This window comes from Oenanthe melanoleuca, unplaced genomic scaffold (genome assembly GCF_029582105.1).
Source record: "Oenanthe melanoleuca isolate GR-GAL-2019-014 unplaced genomic scaffold, OMel1.0 S135, whole genome shotgun sequence".
NCBI classification, from domain to species: domain Eukaryota; kingdom Metazoa; phylum Chordata; class Aves; order Passeriformes; family Muscicapidae; genus Oenanthe; species Oenanthe melanoleuca.
The window spans coordinates 3,660-18,898 of NW_026612784.1; the positions used below are offsets into that span (position 1 = coordinate 3,660).

At 48.8% G+C, this 15,239-nt stretch overlaps 1 protein-coding gene across 2 annotated transcripts; it reads left to right on the forward strand.

Annotated features, from left to right (window-relative positions):
• The first annotated feature begins 10,747 nt into the window (after positions 1-10,747).
• Positions 10,748-14,804, forward strand: LOC130266664 (olfactory receptor 14C36-like). 2 transcript variants are annotated; one of them, XM_056515940.1, is made up of 3 exons: positions 11,812-12,063; positions 13,799-14,115; positions 14,476-14,804. In XM_056515940.1, the coding sequence occupies exons 1-3, from the start codon at positions 11,898-11,900 to the stop codon at positions 14,773-14,775; spliced, it is 783 nt and encodes a 260-aa protein (XP_056371915.1). In that variant the 5' UTR covers positions 11,812-11,897; the 3' UTR covers positions 14,776-14,804. The 2 variants fall into 2 exon arrangements, with proteins under 2 accessions (XP_056371916.1, XP_056371915.1); XM_056515941.1 differs by having other exon boundaries at positions 10,748-12,286; positions 13,799-14,802.
• Positions 14,805-15,239: the final 435 nt, after the last annotated feature.

A 15,239-nucleotide genomic window follows, 5' to 3' on the forward strand; every position in this document is an offset into this window, starting at 1 on the left:
TTTAGCCCCAAATTTCTGCAAAATCCCATTTGATTTTATTGGAAGACCTGTTTACCCTAAATCCTTATTTGATTTCAATAGGGCAAATGTGATGTGCCGAAATCCCCACTGACTTTAATGCAGTACCCTTGGTATCCCTACATGCCTAGTGAATTCAATGGAGTAAACCTGATGTCAAAAAAATCCCTATTGAGAGATTAATATTACAAGAGACATGACAATTGAGAGACATTGTAAAAGATGTAAAAGATGCTTTATTGCTTTACTGCATCAGTCTCATAGAAGGGTGAGACATTAAAGGTGTTACATCCAATGCCATAATATCAGAAGCCAGCTCATTCTTAGTTACAATGCCTTATGTTAGTTTTTTAACCAATCAAACACTTCTATGAACTTCGCTAGTGTCTCTTTACTCCTATCATTAATTGCTTTGCTTCTCATGGCTTTGCTGCAATATGTCATTTTACAAACAATCATATAACACTTCACAAACCCATATTGATACATCTTAGGCTTCTAACTAACTTTATAATAGGTTCTATTGCTAAACTTCTAAATCTTTCACTATCTTAGTTAAGATATTGCTTTGCTTTCATAATACATGTTTCTGTGTACTTAAAACACATTTCTACATAAATACAAACTTATACTCTTGTTTCATGTCTATTTTACTTTTAATGCTCTAAGTCTCCAAGCTTTCTCCAAGGTCTTAGATCAAGCTTTGGATCCATCTCTGTCTCTGAGCCTGTATGCACAAGGCACTGAGAGCTCTCCATGCCTGCATTTTCCACACCATTTTCATCTCTGCCGCCAATTTCCTGCTCTAACTGGATCCTGGGGACACTTTCTCAGTTGTGTCCCTCAGTGGGACCCATGAATGGCATCAAAAACTTTGGAGTTCGATTATGACTGAATTCTTGAGAAGTTTCCTAGCAAACCACAGACCTGCCTTGATTTTCTTCTGGTCTAGTGCAGTTCATTTGGAAGATTTCAGTTCCAGTTATGGAGAAATATGTCAAAGTGCTTAGAAATATCCATTCCTATTTTAAAGGGTGTATTTTATTACTCTTCTCTGTAGAGCAGAGAAATGGAGTTATAAAGGATTCTCAAAGCCTGACTGAAAGCTCACACGTGTACACTTGTAGATGTGTATGCAAACTCTGAGATAAGGTGTGCTGTCTTAGAAAGAAGGGAATAGAGAAAACATTGTTGAGAGGGAGATTGGACTAGAAATAAGTTCCAAACCATGGCCTTGCAAAAAGACCTGATATTCTGGAGAATTAGAACTGTGAAAGATGCATTGTGGCAAGACAATGTGGGGTAAAATAATAGGTGATTTATGTTACAAGTATTATCAGCATTGTAGGGCAAAAGTTACTATTTATAAGATATTGTAACCAGAAAATAAGATGGCTTCTGATAGAATGGCATTGAGTTTTACATCTCTTATGTTTCAACAAGATTGATAACGGAGTAAAATCTTTTAAATGCCTCTCAGTTGCCTCATCTCTATAGAGCTGGCATTTTCCAACAGTGCTGAGTCCCTGGACATCAGTCCCTGAGAGGAAGCTGAAGGAAAACTTCTCAAGAAAACAAAGTCATATTCAAACTCCAAAGTTTCTTGAAGTTTTAATGGCTCCCACTGAGGGACAGGACTCAAAAAGAGTCCCCAGGTTCCAGTTAGAGCAGAACACTGGAGGCACTGATGACAAAAGGGTAAAAGAAAAGGGAAAGGTGTCTCTGATGCTGAGAAGACCTGGATGTTTTTCAGGAAAGCCGAGTGTAGGACCATGGGGCGGCCCCTGCCAGGCTGCTGAGCAGGGACAAGGAGGCAATGAGGCCCCAGCACAGCAAGGCTCACTTGTCCCCTGCTGGCCTCAGGCCCAGGGCCAGCAGCCATGGCCCAAGTGCTGCAGCAGTTGGCTCTGGCAGGGCCTTTCAGCTGCTGCCCATCCCTGTGCCCTCTGCAGCCCAGGCTGTCCTACGGTGTCCATGCCCTGCGCCTCTGTCCCTGCAGGCTGTCGTCATCCCCCGGCTGCCCCACCTCGCTGGCCCTTCCTTTGCTGACAGCTCTGCGTCCTGCCTGCCTCTGCCTGGCCACACAAAGCCTTGGCCTTCATACCAAAAGGGTTAGTTCCATTTTTACCGTGCCTGTGAAATTTTAACTCAGGAAAAAGGCATGCAGTGGCTGCTTTCCCAACAAGGATGCTTTGAAGAAAAGAAGAACACATCTGGCTCAAGGGTGCAGCGATAGAAAAACAAGAATTAAATCTGGGAACTTGGGGTGGACTTTATGGAAATGGATAAATTGTAATACAGAGTTAGTGACTGAATATGAGCAGCACACTTGTAGAATCACATGTCCGTGTAGGGATTTATCCTGCATCGGACCTCAAGTCTGGAAAAATGATGCCCTCTTTAACACCAAATTCGTGTTAAGGATTCATATTGTGATATTTTGGACATTTGTCCACAGTGGGGCCTCACAGAACCATGGACTCTACTGTGACACCTGTGAATCTGATGGAACCCAGAGGCCATTGTGATGCAGGAGAACCTCATGGAACCAGGGGCACCATTGTGACACTGTGGATTCTCATGGAAGCAAAGGGTCATTTTGGTACTTCCTTGTCTCATGCCAAGAGGAGTCATTGTGACACTGTGGGGCCACATGGAGCCAAAGGGGCATTGTGACACTGAGGAACCTCATGGAACAAAAGATTTATTGTTACATTGGAGGGCCTTGTGGGACCAAGGGGACCATTCTGATACTGTGATGCTCCATGAAACAAAAGGGCCGTTCTGATAGTGCTGGGCCAATTCTGACACTGTGGGATCTCATGAACCAGTGGAGACTATTATGACAAAGAATGACAGAATTAACAAAGATGGAAAAGATCTTTGAGATCATCAAGTCCCATCTATGACATAACATCACCTCACCAACTTAACCATGACTCTGAATGCCATGTCCAGTCTTTTTTTAAATGCCTCCAGGTGACTCCACCACTTCCCTGGCAAAAGATCCCAGTGCCCATACACTCTTTCAGTGAAGAATTTTTTCCTGATGTCAAACCTAAACTACCCCTGGCTAATCTTAATACTGTGTATACTCATTCTGTCAATGGTTTCCTGGGAGAAGAGACCGACCCCCACCTGACCACAGCCTCTGTTCAGGCAGTTGTAGAGAGTCTCACTGCAGACCATTGTGGCCACTGGGTCCACTGTAGCACAGCAGGGCCTCATGGAACCAAGGCAACCTCAGTGACAGTGTGGGGCCATTCTGACACTGTGGAACCAAGGAGACATTTGTGACATTGCAGGGCCTCATGGAACCAAGGGCACAAGAGTGACACTGTGGTCTCCAAGGGACCAAGGGGGCATTCTCACACTGCAGAACCAAGGAGACCATTGGGACACTATGGGGCATCATGGAGCCGAGGATTCATTGTGACACTGTGGGGCCTCATGGAATCCTGAAGTCCATGATGACACTTTGAGGCCTTGTTGAATCAAGGGGCTCTGCAGGGCCTCGTGTAACCAAGGAGACCCTTTTGCCATCGTGAGTCCCCATGGAACCAAGGGTCCATTGGGATTCTGCAGCACCAAGGAGACCCCTGTGACACTGCAAGGTCTCATGGAAACAAGGAACCATTGTGACATTTTGGAGCCCCATGGAAACAAGAGGCCAGTCTGACACAGCTGGGCCTCATGGAACCAAGGATCCAATATGACACAACCACTGTGACACTGCAGGCACCATGGATCCAAGGGAACAGGTGACAGGTCTGGTTGGCTTGGCCTGAATGGTCCAACTGCCCTTGGCATGCCCATTGCCCTGCTCTTGTCATGTGCCCTTAAAGCACTGGGGCTCTGGGCTTTCCTTCAAATGGGAAAGAACTGTCCTTCTCATTCAAGCATCCATGGAAAAAATGGGATTCCCTTTCTAAAATTCCTATTGTGCAGGGATTCCTCCCAGACACAAGCTGCCATTCCCCACAGATCTGGCTGTCCTTGTGTTCCTGAGAGCCAGCTCTCACCTGCCTTCAAACACTAGAGCTCTGTGCTTTCCTTCCTATGGAAATGAACTGTCCCTCCTGCAGATGCACCCATGGCCAAATTTGGATCTTTTCCTCCCAAAATTCTTTATACGCAAGAGTTTCTCCCAGACAAAAGCTGCCAGGACAGGCTGCTTTGGCTGGCCTTGGCCTCTGTAGGTAACCTCATTCTGCCCTAAAACACTGGGGCTGTATGCTTCTCTTCCTATGGAACAGAACCATCACTCTTCTCCAGGTGCTTATGGCCAAAATTAGGATTCCACCTCCAAAAGTCCTAGATCAAAAGATTGCTCCTACACAAAAGCTGCAATTAAAGACAGGTCTGGCTGTCCCAGGCCTCCTGAGGGCCGACTCTCACCTGCCTTCCAGACACTGGGGCTTGGTGCTTTCCTCTCTATTGAAAAGAACTGGCCTACTCCTCCAGGCAAAAAGGGCAGAAATTTGGATTCAACATGGAAAATATTGAATATCCAAGAGTTGCTCTCAGACAAACCTGCCAAGAAAGACTGGTCTCCCAGGCCTTGGCTTCCTGTGACTGCAGTTCATCAGCTCCTGAAACACTGGGGCTCCATGTTTCCCTTTCTGTGGAGACCCTTGTGTCACGGTGGGAACCCCATGGCACCAAGGACATCAGTGTGGCACTGCTGGGCCTCATGGTCCCAAGGGGCAGTGTGAAGCAGCAGGGCTTTGTGGAACCAAGAGGCCATTGCTGCATTACAGGGCCTCATGCAGCCAAAGGGCCATTGTGATCCTGCAGGGCACCGTGGATCCATGGAGACCATTGTGGCATTGCAAGGCCCCATGGAATCATGGAGACCATTGTGACACTGTGGGGCCCACGGAACCAAAGGGCCACTGTGACCCTGCAGGGCCTCATGGAAGCAAGGGGCCATTGTGACACTGCAGAAGAAGGAGAACATTGTGACACTGTGGAGCTGCATGGAGTGAAGGCAACATGGGACAGAATTGGCTGGCTTGACCTCCCAGGGTCACCTTAAAGGTACGGCTGATCCTGGTATGTAAAGGGCTGCCTCTCATCAGCCGCTGGAGCACTGGGGCCCTGTGCTTTCCTTCCTATGGAATAGAACCGTCCTTCTTTATGGTGCCCAAGGCTGAAATTGGCACTTCCTCTAAAAAGTTCCCTGTATACAAGGGCTGCTCCCAGCCAAAAGCTACCAGGGGAGACAGCTCTGACTGGCCTTGGTCTCCTGCAGACTGTCTCTAATCTACCACTGAACACTGGGACTCTGTGCTTTCCTTTCGGTGGAAAAAAACTGCCCTTCTCATCTACTAATCAATGGCAAGTGTTGGGATTCTACATCTAAAATTCCACCTATCCAAGGATTGCGCCCAGACAAAAGCAGCCAGGACTGTCTTGTCTCCTGGTGGTTTTCTTACATTATGAGAAGAATGTTTTAACTTGCCAACATTTTGGAGAAGACCCAAAAATCTCCCAAGGTAGAGTTTGGAGGCTGCAATAACATGACCACTTTATAGGGATTGATGGAGCTCTGCGCTCAGTGGGGTTGAGACTGAGGACAGCAGAGAAGAGCCCAGACTGACACAAGGAGAAAGGAATTTCTCCCCAGGGCAGGGCTGTGGTGCCCCAGAAGGAGTCTGGAGCAGCCCAAGGCTTTGTGTGGCCAGGCAGAGGCAGGCAGGACACAGAGCTGTCAGCAAAGGAAGGGCCAGCGAGGTGGGGCAGCCGGGGGATGACGACAGCCTGCAGGGACAGAGGCGCACAGGGCATGGACACCGTAGGACAGCCTGGGCTGCAGAGGGCACAGGGATGGGCAGCAGCTGAAAGGCCCTGCCAGAGCCAACTGCTGCAGCACTTGGGCCATGGCTGCTGGCCCTGGGCCTGAGGCCAGCAGGGGACAAGTGAGCCTTGCTGTGCTGGGGCCTCATTGCCTCCTTGTCCCTGCTCAGCAGCCTGGCAGGGGCCGCCCCATGGTCCTGCCCTTGGCATTGCACATCCCCAGAGCCCAGTGCCCCGGGAAGAGCCCTGAGCAATGAGGGAGGGACAGGATCTGCCTTGCCAGGAGCTTGGGCTCAGCCTTGGCCCTTTGCATTCCTGAAACTCATCCAGGTTTGCTCAGTATCAGAGACACCTTCCCTTGTTTGTCCCCACCTGTCATCAGTGCCTTCAGTCATCTGCTCCAATGGAAACTTTGGACTTTGAATCTGACTTTGAATTTTTGAGAAGTTTCTTTTCTTCCTTTACCCTATTTTTGCCTACCTGACATGATTGTCATCAGTTTCTCCTCTAATTCGACCCTTGGGAAACCTTCTCCTTCATGTTTATCAGTGGCACTCACTAAAAGTAGAAGAAGCTTTGGAGTTTGAATCTGACTTTGAATTCTTGAGAGGTTTCTTCAGCTCCCTCTCAGGACTGATGTTCAGGGACTCAGCCCCAACCCCCGAGAGGTTCATTGAAGTCCTTGTGCTGTGTCTGTGCAGCTGAGCTGGGCTGGGCTCCTGGCACAGAGGCAATGGCAGCGCTGCAGAGAGACAGCCAGTATTTCCAAAATATTATTTGGAGCTCCTTGGCAGCACCAAATGCACCATGGGGCTCATTGGGATCAAGCAAGTCCTGACAAACCATGGCCCTGCTTGATTTCCCTCTGGTCCAATGCAGTTCATTATGATGGTTTTCAACTCCAGTTATGGAGAAATAATTCAAAGAGCTCCTTAGAAATATTTATTGTTACTTTAAAGAGTATATTTCATTAGTGTTCTCTTTAGATTAGAGATGATTTCAGCATTCTGTGATTGATATTGATCCATGGTCTCTCCTCAGGAGGTCTGGCCTGCTCAGAAAAGCTGTGCCTTGGGGTCTGACCCAGCGTCAGACAACCAGGACAACCTTGCACCACATTCCCCAGCCCTATCCTGTCTGTCCTCACTCACCTGGGACCTGGAGAAGTGGCTACACTCACGAAAAAAAGATGTTCTCCTTTTTTCTTTTTCTTTTTCTTTTTCTTTTTCTTTTTTTTTTTTCTTTTTCTTTTTTCTTTTTCTTTTTCTTTTTCTTTTTCTTTTTCTTTTTGGAGCAATCTAAACTCTTAATGTTCCCCACTGCAATCAGACACACTCCTCAGATGTGTGCCAACCCAAGGTGCCACCAAAACCACTGCAGAGCTGCCCTGGGCCAGCTGTGAGGGTGGATCATCATCCCAACCTGCACTGGGCACTGCCAGGGGCTGTGGCCATGGACACTGCACTGACCCCACTGCTGGGTTTGGTGCCACAGAAACCGTGAGAAGTTCAAGTTTCCTTGGAAACACTGGGGAGGACTGGGACATACTGGGAACACTGTGGGGCACGCTGGGACATAGTGGGAGTGATACTGGGGAGAACTGGGACAGCCTGGGAACACTGTAATGTTGGGAGGGAATCTGGGTGGACTGGGCTGGACTGCGGGGGTACACAGATGAATCGTGGAAAATAGACTTCACAACACGTAAAGTTGTGGAGTAGGTACGTATTTTATTCAGCGCTGGACGCAGGGGGAGAGCATCCTCCCAAATCCTGCGTACCTTACATGCTTCTAACCTTCTATTTATCTAGGAAGTTCATGCATATTCTAAATCGCCTATACATATTGATTATCTGCCCCGCCTGTTTCCCCACTTCGTATGGAAATTAGCTGCATATTCATTGCGGCTGCATAGTTTATTGAGTCGGTGGTCTTCAAATGAGTCTGTGGGCAGAAAACGATGAAGTAAAAGTCTTCCTCACTAGTTGAACTCTTCACCTTGTCTTTCCACGCATGCGCTTTTAGTCTCTTGGTGGCAGACCTTGCACTTTTATGGAGAGGGACACTTTCCTATACTTCAGGAGTCTCTTATCGTGCATTCCTTTCCCTATTTAAGCACACAGTGACTGATACTATATATTATACATCGTGCTTCCTTTCCTTATAAGCACACAGTGACTGGTTCTATATATGTGATACTCTTCATTCTATTTAACCCTTAAATCCCCTGTTTCACAGAGTTCCACTGGGACATACTGGGAGTGATAATGGGGGATACTGGGACAAACTGGAGACACTGAGGATGGTGTGGGGAAGAGTGGGGGACCCTGGGGCGTACTGGGATGACACTGGGGGCACCTGGAAGAGACCGGGCATGAACTAATGTGTACTGGGAGGGACTGGGCTGTACTGGCTGGGCCAGGGAAGAGGGCCTCCTGCACTGGAGGGGCAGTGAGAATGCACTGGGCTGTACTGGGTTGTAACGGGCTGTTCTGGGGAGGACTGGAGGGGTTGAACGGACTGTTCCCGCCTCCGCACATCACTGCCGCAGCCAAGCCGCGCCGGGGATCGGGGATCGGGGGCTCGGGGGCGGTGCCTGGTGTCGGTTCCATCTTTTCTTTTAGCCTACAGCTCCCGTCATGCCCCACGGCCCAATAAAGCCCCACTGGAGCCGGGACTACAATGCCCGTCATGCCCCACGCCCCACAGAACCTCAGTATCTGCCCCCGACCTGTCCCATAAGTGACCCCGAGAGTCTCCGGGATCCCTAAGTACGCCCACAGCGCCCATTCGGGAACTGGGGACCCCCCAAAAGCATCCACGGATTGCCTGAGTGCTCCCAACTCCATAGATGGCCGTTACTGCCACTTCTGCGAATTCATCTCCTGTCATCCCCAGAGGCTTCAGAGCCCCTCACAAAAAATTCAGAGCCCCTCATAAGAAAATTACCGCACCTAAAACTCCTGCTGTGCCCCACGTCCTAAAGAGCCTGGTTAGAGCCCCCCAAGTTCCACCCAAGTGCTCTTGATCCTTCGATGACGACCTCAAGTCACGGCTCAGATGCAAAAGTCTCCTCTAAGTGCCTTGCCCACTTCAAAATTCCCCGTCGGAGCCACTTCCGGACTACAGCTCCCATCATGCTATGCGATTCCTGAGGAGTTCTATTCCAACCGGGACTTCATCTCCCATCATGCACCGCGCCCCACTGAGAGACATTGCAGCTGTGCCTACAACTCCCATGATGCTCCGCGGCCAAATTAAACTGTGTTATACCCGCGCCTACAACTCCCATCATCCCCCGCACTCCAGAGAGCCCCGTTACAGCCCCCAGTGCCCGCCCGGACCCCGAAGGGCCCCACATTCCCCTCTCTGACCTGCAAGTTTCCCCTCTGCCCCCCCAAGACTTTTCCCGGACCCTGAAGTGTCCATCAGAATCCCTATGTGCCCTGGCCAGTGCCAACCCAGCTCCCCAAAGTGCCCTTCAGACCCTCAAGTTCTCTCTAAATTCCCTCCCCAGACACAAAACTGCCCCAAATGTACCCCAGGAATGTCTCCATGCAGCCCAAAGTTGCCCGTTTTACCTTGTCTGAGAAAATTGTTTTAAAAAAATACTAAAGGACTATAAATAGGACTAATAAGCAGGAAGAGGGAGAAATGAAGAGCCAATACTGGTCAATTAGCTAATGAATGTCATTGTATTACTTAGAAACAATGAACAAAAATTTTTTTGGTTACTAAAAATGTATTGATTTTTTACATGAATATAAAAATAAGGTAATAAAATATAGAATATATTATTATAAAAACGTAAAAAATATAATTTTAATTATAAGCTATTATTATAAGTATTATTTACAAAGAAAAATGCATAATTTTGTTTTAATACTTTGGGATTTCAGTCCTACGTGACCAATTTCAGACACAGTGAGGTTGGGGGTGAGAAACAGTTTGTCCCAATAGGGTCAGCTGCAAGAAGCTCATTCTTGTCTGTGCCCAAACCTCCTAAGGAGACATTCAGCACCGAGATAACTTAAGGAGATTAAGTTACCTCTAGTCTGAACTGAAAAAATAAAATTTTATGCCTGTAATTAAAACCAAAATTAATAAGGTGCACTTTGAAATCTCCTTCCTTGACAGAACTCTAAACTGACTCAAATCAGTAGCACAAGCCCTGGAGACTTGAACAAAATTGAAGGAAGACAAAGAGCTCCTGAAATCTTTCTGTATTATAATGATCCCCATGGTGGATTTGGGGGTGAGTCCAGGACCCTCAGGCACTGAGAGAAGGTTGAAGAAGCTGCTCAAGGAGTCAGAAGAAAAACTCCAAGTCCCTTGGAGCATCACTGGCCCCACTGAGGGCAGGGACTGCCAAAGGCTCCCCAGGGACTGGTGAGAGCAGATCCTTGAGGGCAGGATTGCAGGAGCCAAAGGCTGTGAGCAGGAACTGCAATGCTGAGCAAGGCCTGGGCTGGTTGGAGGCAGCAGAAAGGCCAAGGGCTGAGCCCAGGCCTGGCCTAGCAGGGCCTGTCCCTCACGGGTGGCTCGGGGCTGTTCCTGGGGCACTGGGATGGGAGGGGCAGCAAGGACAAATGGCATCAACCTGTGTGATACTCCTGATGCTCATGGAACCAAGGGCCAGTGTGACACAGCAGGGACTCATGGAAACAACAGGCCATTGTGAGCCTGAGGGGCTGTAATTAACACCCAGAACACTGAAATGATGGGGGTGACCAAAGGCTCCTTCCCCAGAGGTGGGTGAGCAGAAGAAACACCAGCCAGACATTCTCAAATGGTCAAAATGACACAAAATTTTAACTGGTGAAGTAAACCAAGTAACTTTGGAAAAGGATCTAATACATCATCCAAGTCAACATAAAATACTTATCAGGAGTGTTATAAATGAGCGCAATGGGCCATAAAAGATCGAATAACAATTTAAAAAGATTTATTGGTTACAGAAGGCAAAAGCAAAGTCAGCACTGGGCGACAGAGGAGTCCTCACTCCACTAACTGCCGCACCCCCCCCCCCTTAGTTTGTTCCTTTTAAGCTGTTAAGTTTTTGGGTGACGTGCTCCTCCTCTAGTAGTTCTGCACATGCTCCTCCAGTTGCTAGGGGGTCTTCTTCTGCCTTCTGGTGGTCGGGGGATGAGGGTGAGTAGTCTTCCTCAGCCACTGACTCCTTTCTTGGCACTTAAAACAATATGTGATTATGCAAGCAAAGCAGAACACATTCTGGCTTTTACTTTAAGGCCTATCGAGCATGCAAGCAAGCAGAGCAAAACAATTAACAAGTTCTGGCGATATCTTTCTCAAGGTCTGTCAGGAGATCAAAGCAGAACAATTAACATCCTGGCCTCACAAGTCTTGGCAATATTCCTTCAAGGTCTGTCAGGCGAACAAAAGGCTCCTTATTTATTACAAGGAGCTTCATTAACTTAGACTATTTAACCTAGAAACTTTTAAATACTTAAATTTTTGAGGTATTCAAAACTGTTCCATATAAAGAGCATTAGAAGGGGGGGGAGGGGGGGGAGAGGAAAGAGAGAGAGAAAGACAGAAGCTCTATAGAAAGACACACACATGGCTACCAACTCCTGGGGTTCCAGTGTGGGTGAGACACAGACCCCGGCAGAAGGCAGGGTACAGACCATGGGCTGAGCTCCTGCTCTGTGTTTTAAGGCCCTGGGCCTTCGTGGACCTCCCCCAGGTGGGACTTGTGATTGCTGGGGCAATCAGGGCCTGGGTCAGCACCAGCCCCCTGTGTGACTGATTGACAGCTCATCCCGAGGTTTCTGGGACATTGATCTCATCCAGCCTCTGACAGCGACCATGGTGACACTACAGAACCTCATGGAACCGTGGGTCAGTTGTGACAATGCGGGTCCAAGGACACCATGGTGACGCCATGGAACCTCATGGAACCAAAGAGACCATTGTGACACTCTGGTGCTTCATGGAGTCAGTGGGATCCTTGTGAAACTCAGGGTCCCTATGAAACCAAGGGTCAGTGATGAAGCAGTGGGGCCCATAGAACCAAGGAGCCATTGTGACACAGTGGGGCCACATGGAACCCAAGGGCCATGGTGATATTGCAGGACCTTATGGAAGCAAGAGGTCCTTATAACACTACAGAAGCAATGAGAATATTGCAACAAGGAGAATATTGTGTCACTACAGGGACTCATGGAATCAAGGAGACCATGGTGACACTGTGGGGCCCCATGGAACCAAGGGAACACGGAACAGGTCTGGCTAGCTGGGCCTCCTGGGGGCCACCTGAGAGGTCTGACTGACATTGCCATTTGGAGGGTCTCTTCTCATCTGCTACTGAAACACTGGGGCTCTGGGCTTTCCTTCCTATGGAAAAGCACCATCATTCTCCTCTAGGTACCCATGGCCAAAATTGTGAATCCACCTCCACAATTCCCTATATGCATGGACAGCTCCCAGACCAAAGCTGCCGTGACTGGTAAGTCTGGCTCACCTCGGCTTCCTGAGGGCTGGCTCTCATCTGCCTTTGAAACACTGGCACTCTGTGCTTTTCTTCCTAAAGAAAACAGCTCTTCATCCATTCCAGGCACTCACAACCAAAAAATCCCTCAAAAATCCCAAAAAATCCCATAAATCCCTCCAAAATTCCCTATGTCCAAGGATTGCCCCCAGACGAAAGGTGCCAAGAGAGACAGGTCAGGCTGGCTTGGCCTAAGGGTGACCACCTCTCATCTTCTTCCACAACACTTAGACTTCACGCTTTTCATTCCTCTAGGAAAAATCCATGTACCTCAGCCAGGCCCCCATGGCCAAAACGGGGATTTCACCTCCAAAACTCTGTTCATCCATGGGTTGCTCCCAAGTGAAAGCTGCCAGGACAAACAAGTCTGGCTGCCCTTGACCCCTTGGGAGATGTCTCTCACCTGCTTCTGAAACCCTTGGGCTCTGTGCTTTCCTTCCTATGGAAAAGAGCCATCCTTCTTATCTAAGCAGGAATGGCTGAATGTGGAATTCCCCCTCCAAAACTTCTTATATCCAAAGGTTCCTTTCAGAAAAAAAGCTGCCAGGATAGAGAGCTCTACCTGGCCTTGGCCTCTGATGGCCACCATTTGTTCTGCCCCTGAAATACCCATGTTCTTTTCTTTCCTTCCTATGGAAATGAACAATCATTCTGCTTCAGACATCAATGTCAGAAATTGATATCCCACCTCTAAAATTCTGTATATCCAAGGATAGCTCCCAGACAAAATCTGTCAGTACCAATCTGGCTTGCCTTGCCTCCTGAGGGCTGTCTCTCATCTAGTACCAAACACTGGGGCTCAGTGCTTTCCTTCCAGTAGAAAAGAACTGCTATTCTCACCAAGGTGTCAATGGCCAAAACTGGGATTCTACATATAAAATTACATCTATCCAAGGATTGCACCAAGACAAAAGTAGCCAGGACACACAGGTGATGCTGCCTTGTCCTCTGGTGTAGATTACATAGGGTGCACAGGGAGGCAGAGGCTGTATAAAAGAGAAAATCCTGATTATATAATCTATTTCTCTGGGTTGCCTGGATGGGAAATTGCACATTGATATTCATCTCTCTGTTTAGGTTGAGAAAAATAAAAAAGTTTTCTCTCAGATCCTAATAAACCACACAGTGACAGAAATCAGCACAGGGCCCCTTAAGGAAGCTTCAGTGTCTCTTTTCCAGCAACCTCTGGGTTGCTGTGATGTTGCCATCACAGCCTGCAGAGGCAGAGATGGCCCTGGGCAGTGCCCTGGACTGGGAGGGGTCTGCAGGGCACAGCTGAGCCTCAGGGCTGGGCTGGGCTCTGGCAGCACTGGCAGGGCCCAGCCCTGGGCACAGGGAAGCAGCTGCTGGCAGGGACAGCTCGCAGCAGCAGAGCCCTGGGCAGGCAGTGGGGGGAAAGTGTCACCAAGCTGGGCTGGGATATTTAAGTGCTCTCCAAACAGAACTATTCCATGATTACTTTTCATACAGGTCCCCATACCAAGACACAGCAAATGTCCAACAGCAGCTCCATCAGCCACTTCCTCCTGCTGGCACTGGCAGACACACGGCAGCTGCAGCTCCTGCACTTCTGCCTCTTCCTGGGCATCTCCCTGGCTGCCCTCCTGGGCAACGGCCTCATCATCAGCGCCGTAGCCTGCGGCCACCACCTGCACACCCCCATGTTCTTCTTCCTGCTCAACCTGGCCCTCACTGACCTGGGCTGCATCTGCACCACTGTCCCCAAAGCCATGCACAATTCCCTCTGGGACACAAGGAACATCTCCTACTCAGGATGTGCAGCACAGGTGTTTCTTTTTATGTTCTTCATGTCTTCAGAATTTTCCCTCCTGACCATCATGTGCTACGACCACTACGTGTCCATCTGCAAACCCCTGCACTATGGGACCCTCCTGGGCAGCAGAGCTTGTGCCCACATGGCAGCAGCTGCCCGGGCCTGTGGCTTTCTCAATGCTCTGCTGCACACAGCCAATACATTTTCCCTGCCCCTGTGCCATGGCAAAGCCCTGGGACAGTTCTTCTGTGAAATACCTCAGATCCTCCAACACTCCTGCTCAAACTGAAACTTCGCTGAATTGCGCCTTCTTGCTCTTAGCATCTGTTTATGTATTGCCTGTTTTGTCTTCATTGTTTTCTCCTTTGTGCAGATCTTCAGGGCTGTGCTGAGGATCCCCTCTGAGCAGGGACGGCACAAAATCTTTTTCACCTGCCTCCCTCACCTGGCTGTGGTCTCCTTGTTTCTCAGCACTACCATATTTTCACACCTGAAGCCCCCCTCCATCTCCTCCCCTTCCCTGGATCTGTCACTGTCAGTTCTGCACTTGGTGGTGCCTCCAGTCTTGAACCCCCTCATCTACAGCCTGAGGAACCAGGAGCTCAAGGCTGCAGTGTGGACACTGATGACTGGATGTTTTCAGGATACTTTAAACTGCTTTCCAGTTTCTTGAAATCACTTGTAATAAAATTATTTTTTGATAACTAATTCTGGTTTGTTTTGAAGATTGTTTGTTTTTGTTTTGCTTTTTAAACATTTTTCACAAAGAAAAGCCATTCTTTCTGCCATTTCTCATTTTGTTTCTCTCCACCGTTACTGTGACCCACAGACTGTGTCATTGAAAAGCTGTGCCTTTGGTGGATTTAAATAAAAGAAAAGAACTCACAACAAATTTTTCTCCTGTTAAGCCCCTTTTGTTCCCTTCTCTGGAGCTGCAGCAGCAGTGTCTGTGTGCAGAGCTGGGGTAGATCAGTGCTGGCACAGCAGCTGTGCCCAGCAGCAGCAGCACTTGGTGTTGCCAGTGCTGCCCCACTGCCCTCCTGCCCCCTCATGTTGCTGCAGGGCCTGAGTGCTCTCGGGGCCGGGCACAGCCCTGGGGGTGGCAGTGCCGGGGCTGCAGCAGGGACAGGCCATGGG

Coding starts and splice junctions, on each gene's coding strand:
- LOC130266664 (XM_056515940.1), top strand. CDS start 11,898: ATGGTGATATTGCAGGACCTTATGGAAGCAAGAGGTCCTTATAACACT. Junction 12,064..13,798: donor ACCAAGGGAACACGGAACAG/GTCTGGCTAGCT, acceptor CTTTTCATACAG/GTCCCCATACCAAGACACAG. Junction 14,116..14,475: donor ACTCAGGATGTGCAGCACAG/GTGTTTCTTTTT, acceptor TCCTTTGTGCAG/ATCTTCAGGGCTGTGCTGAG.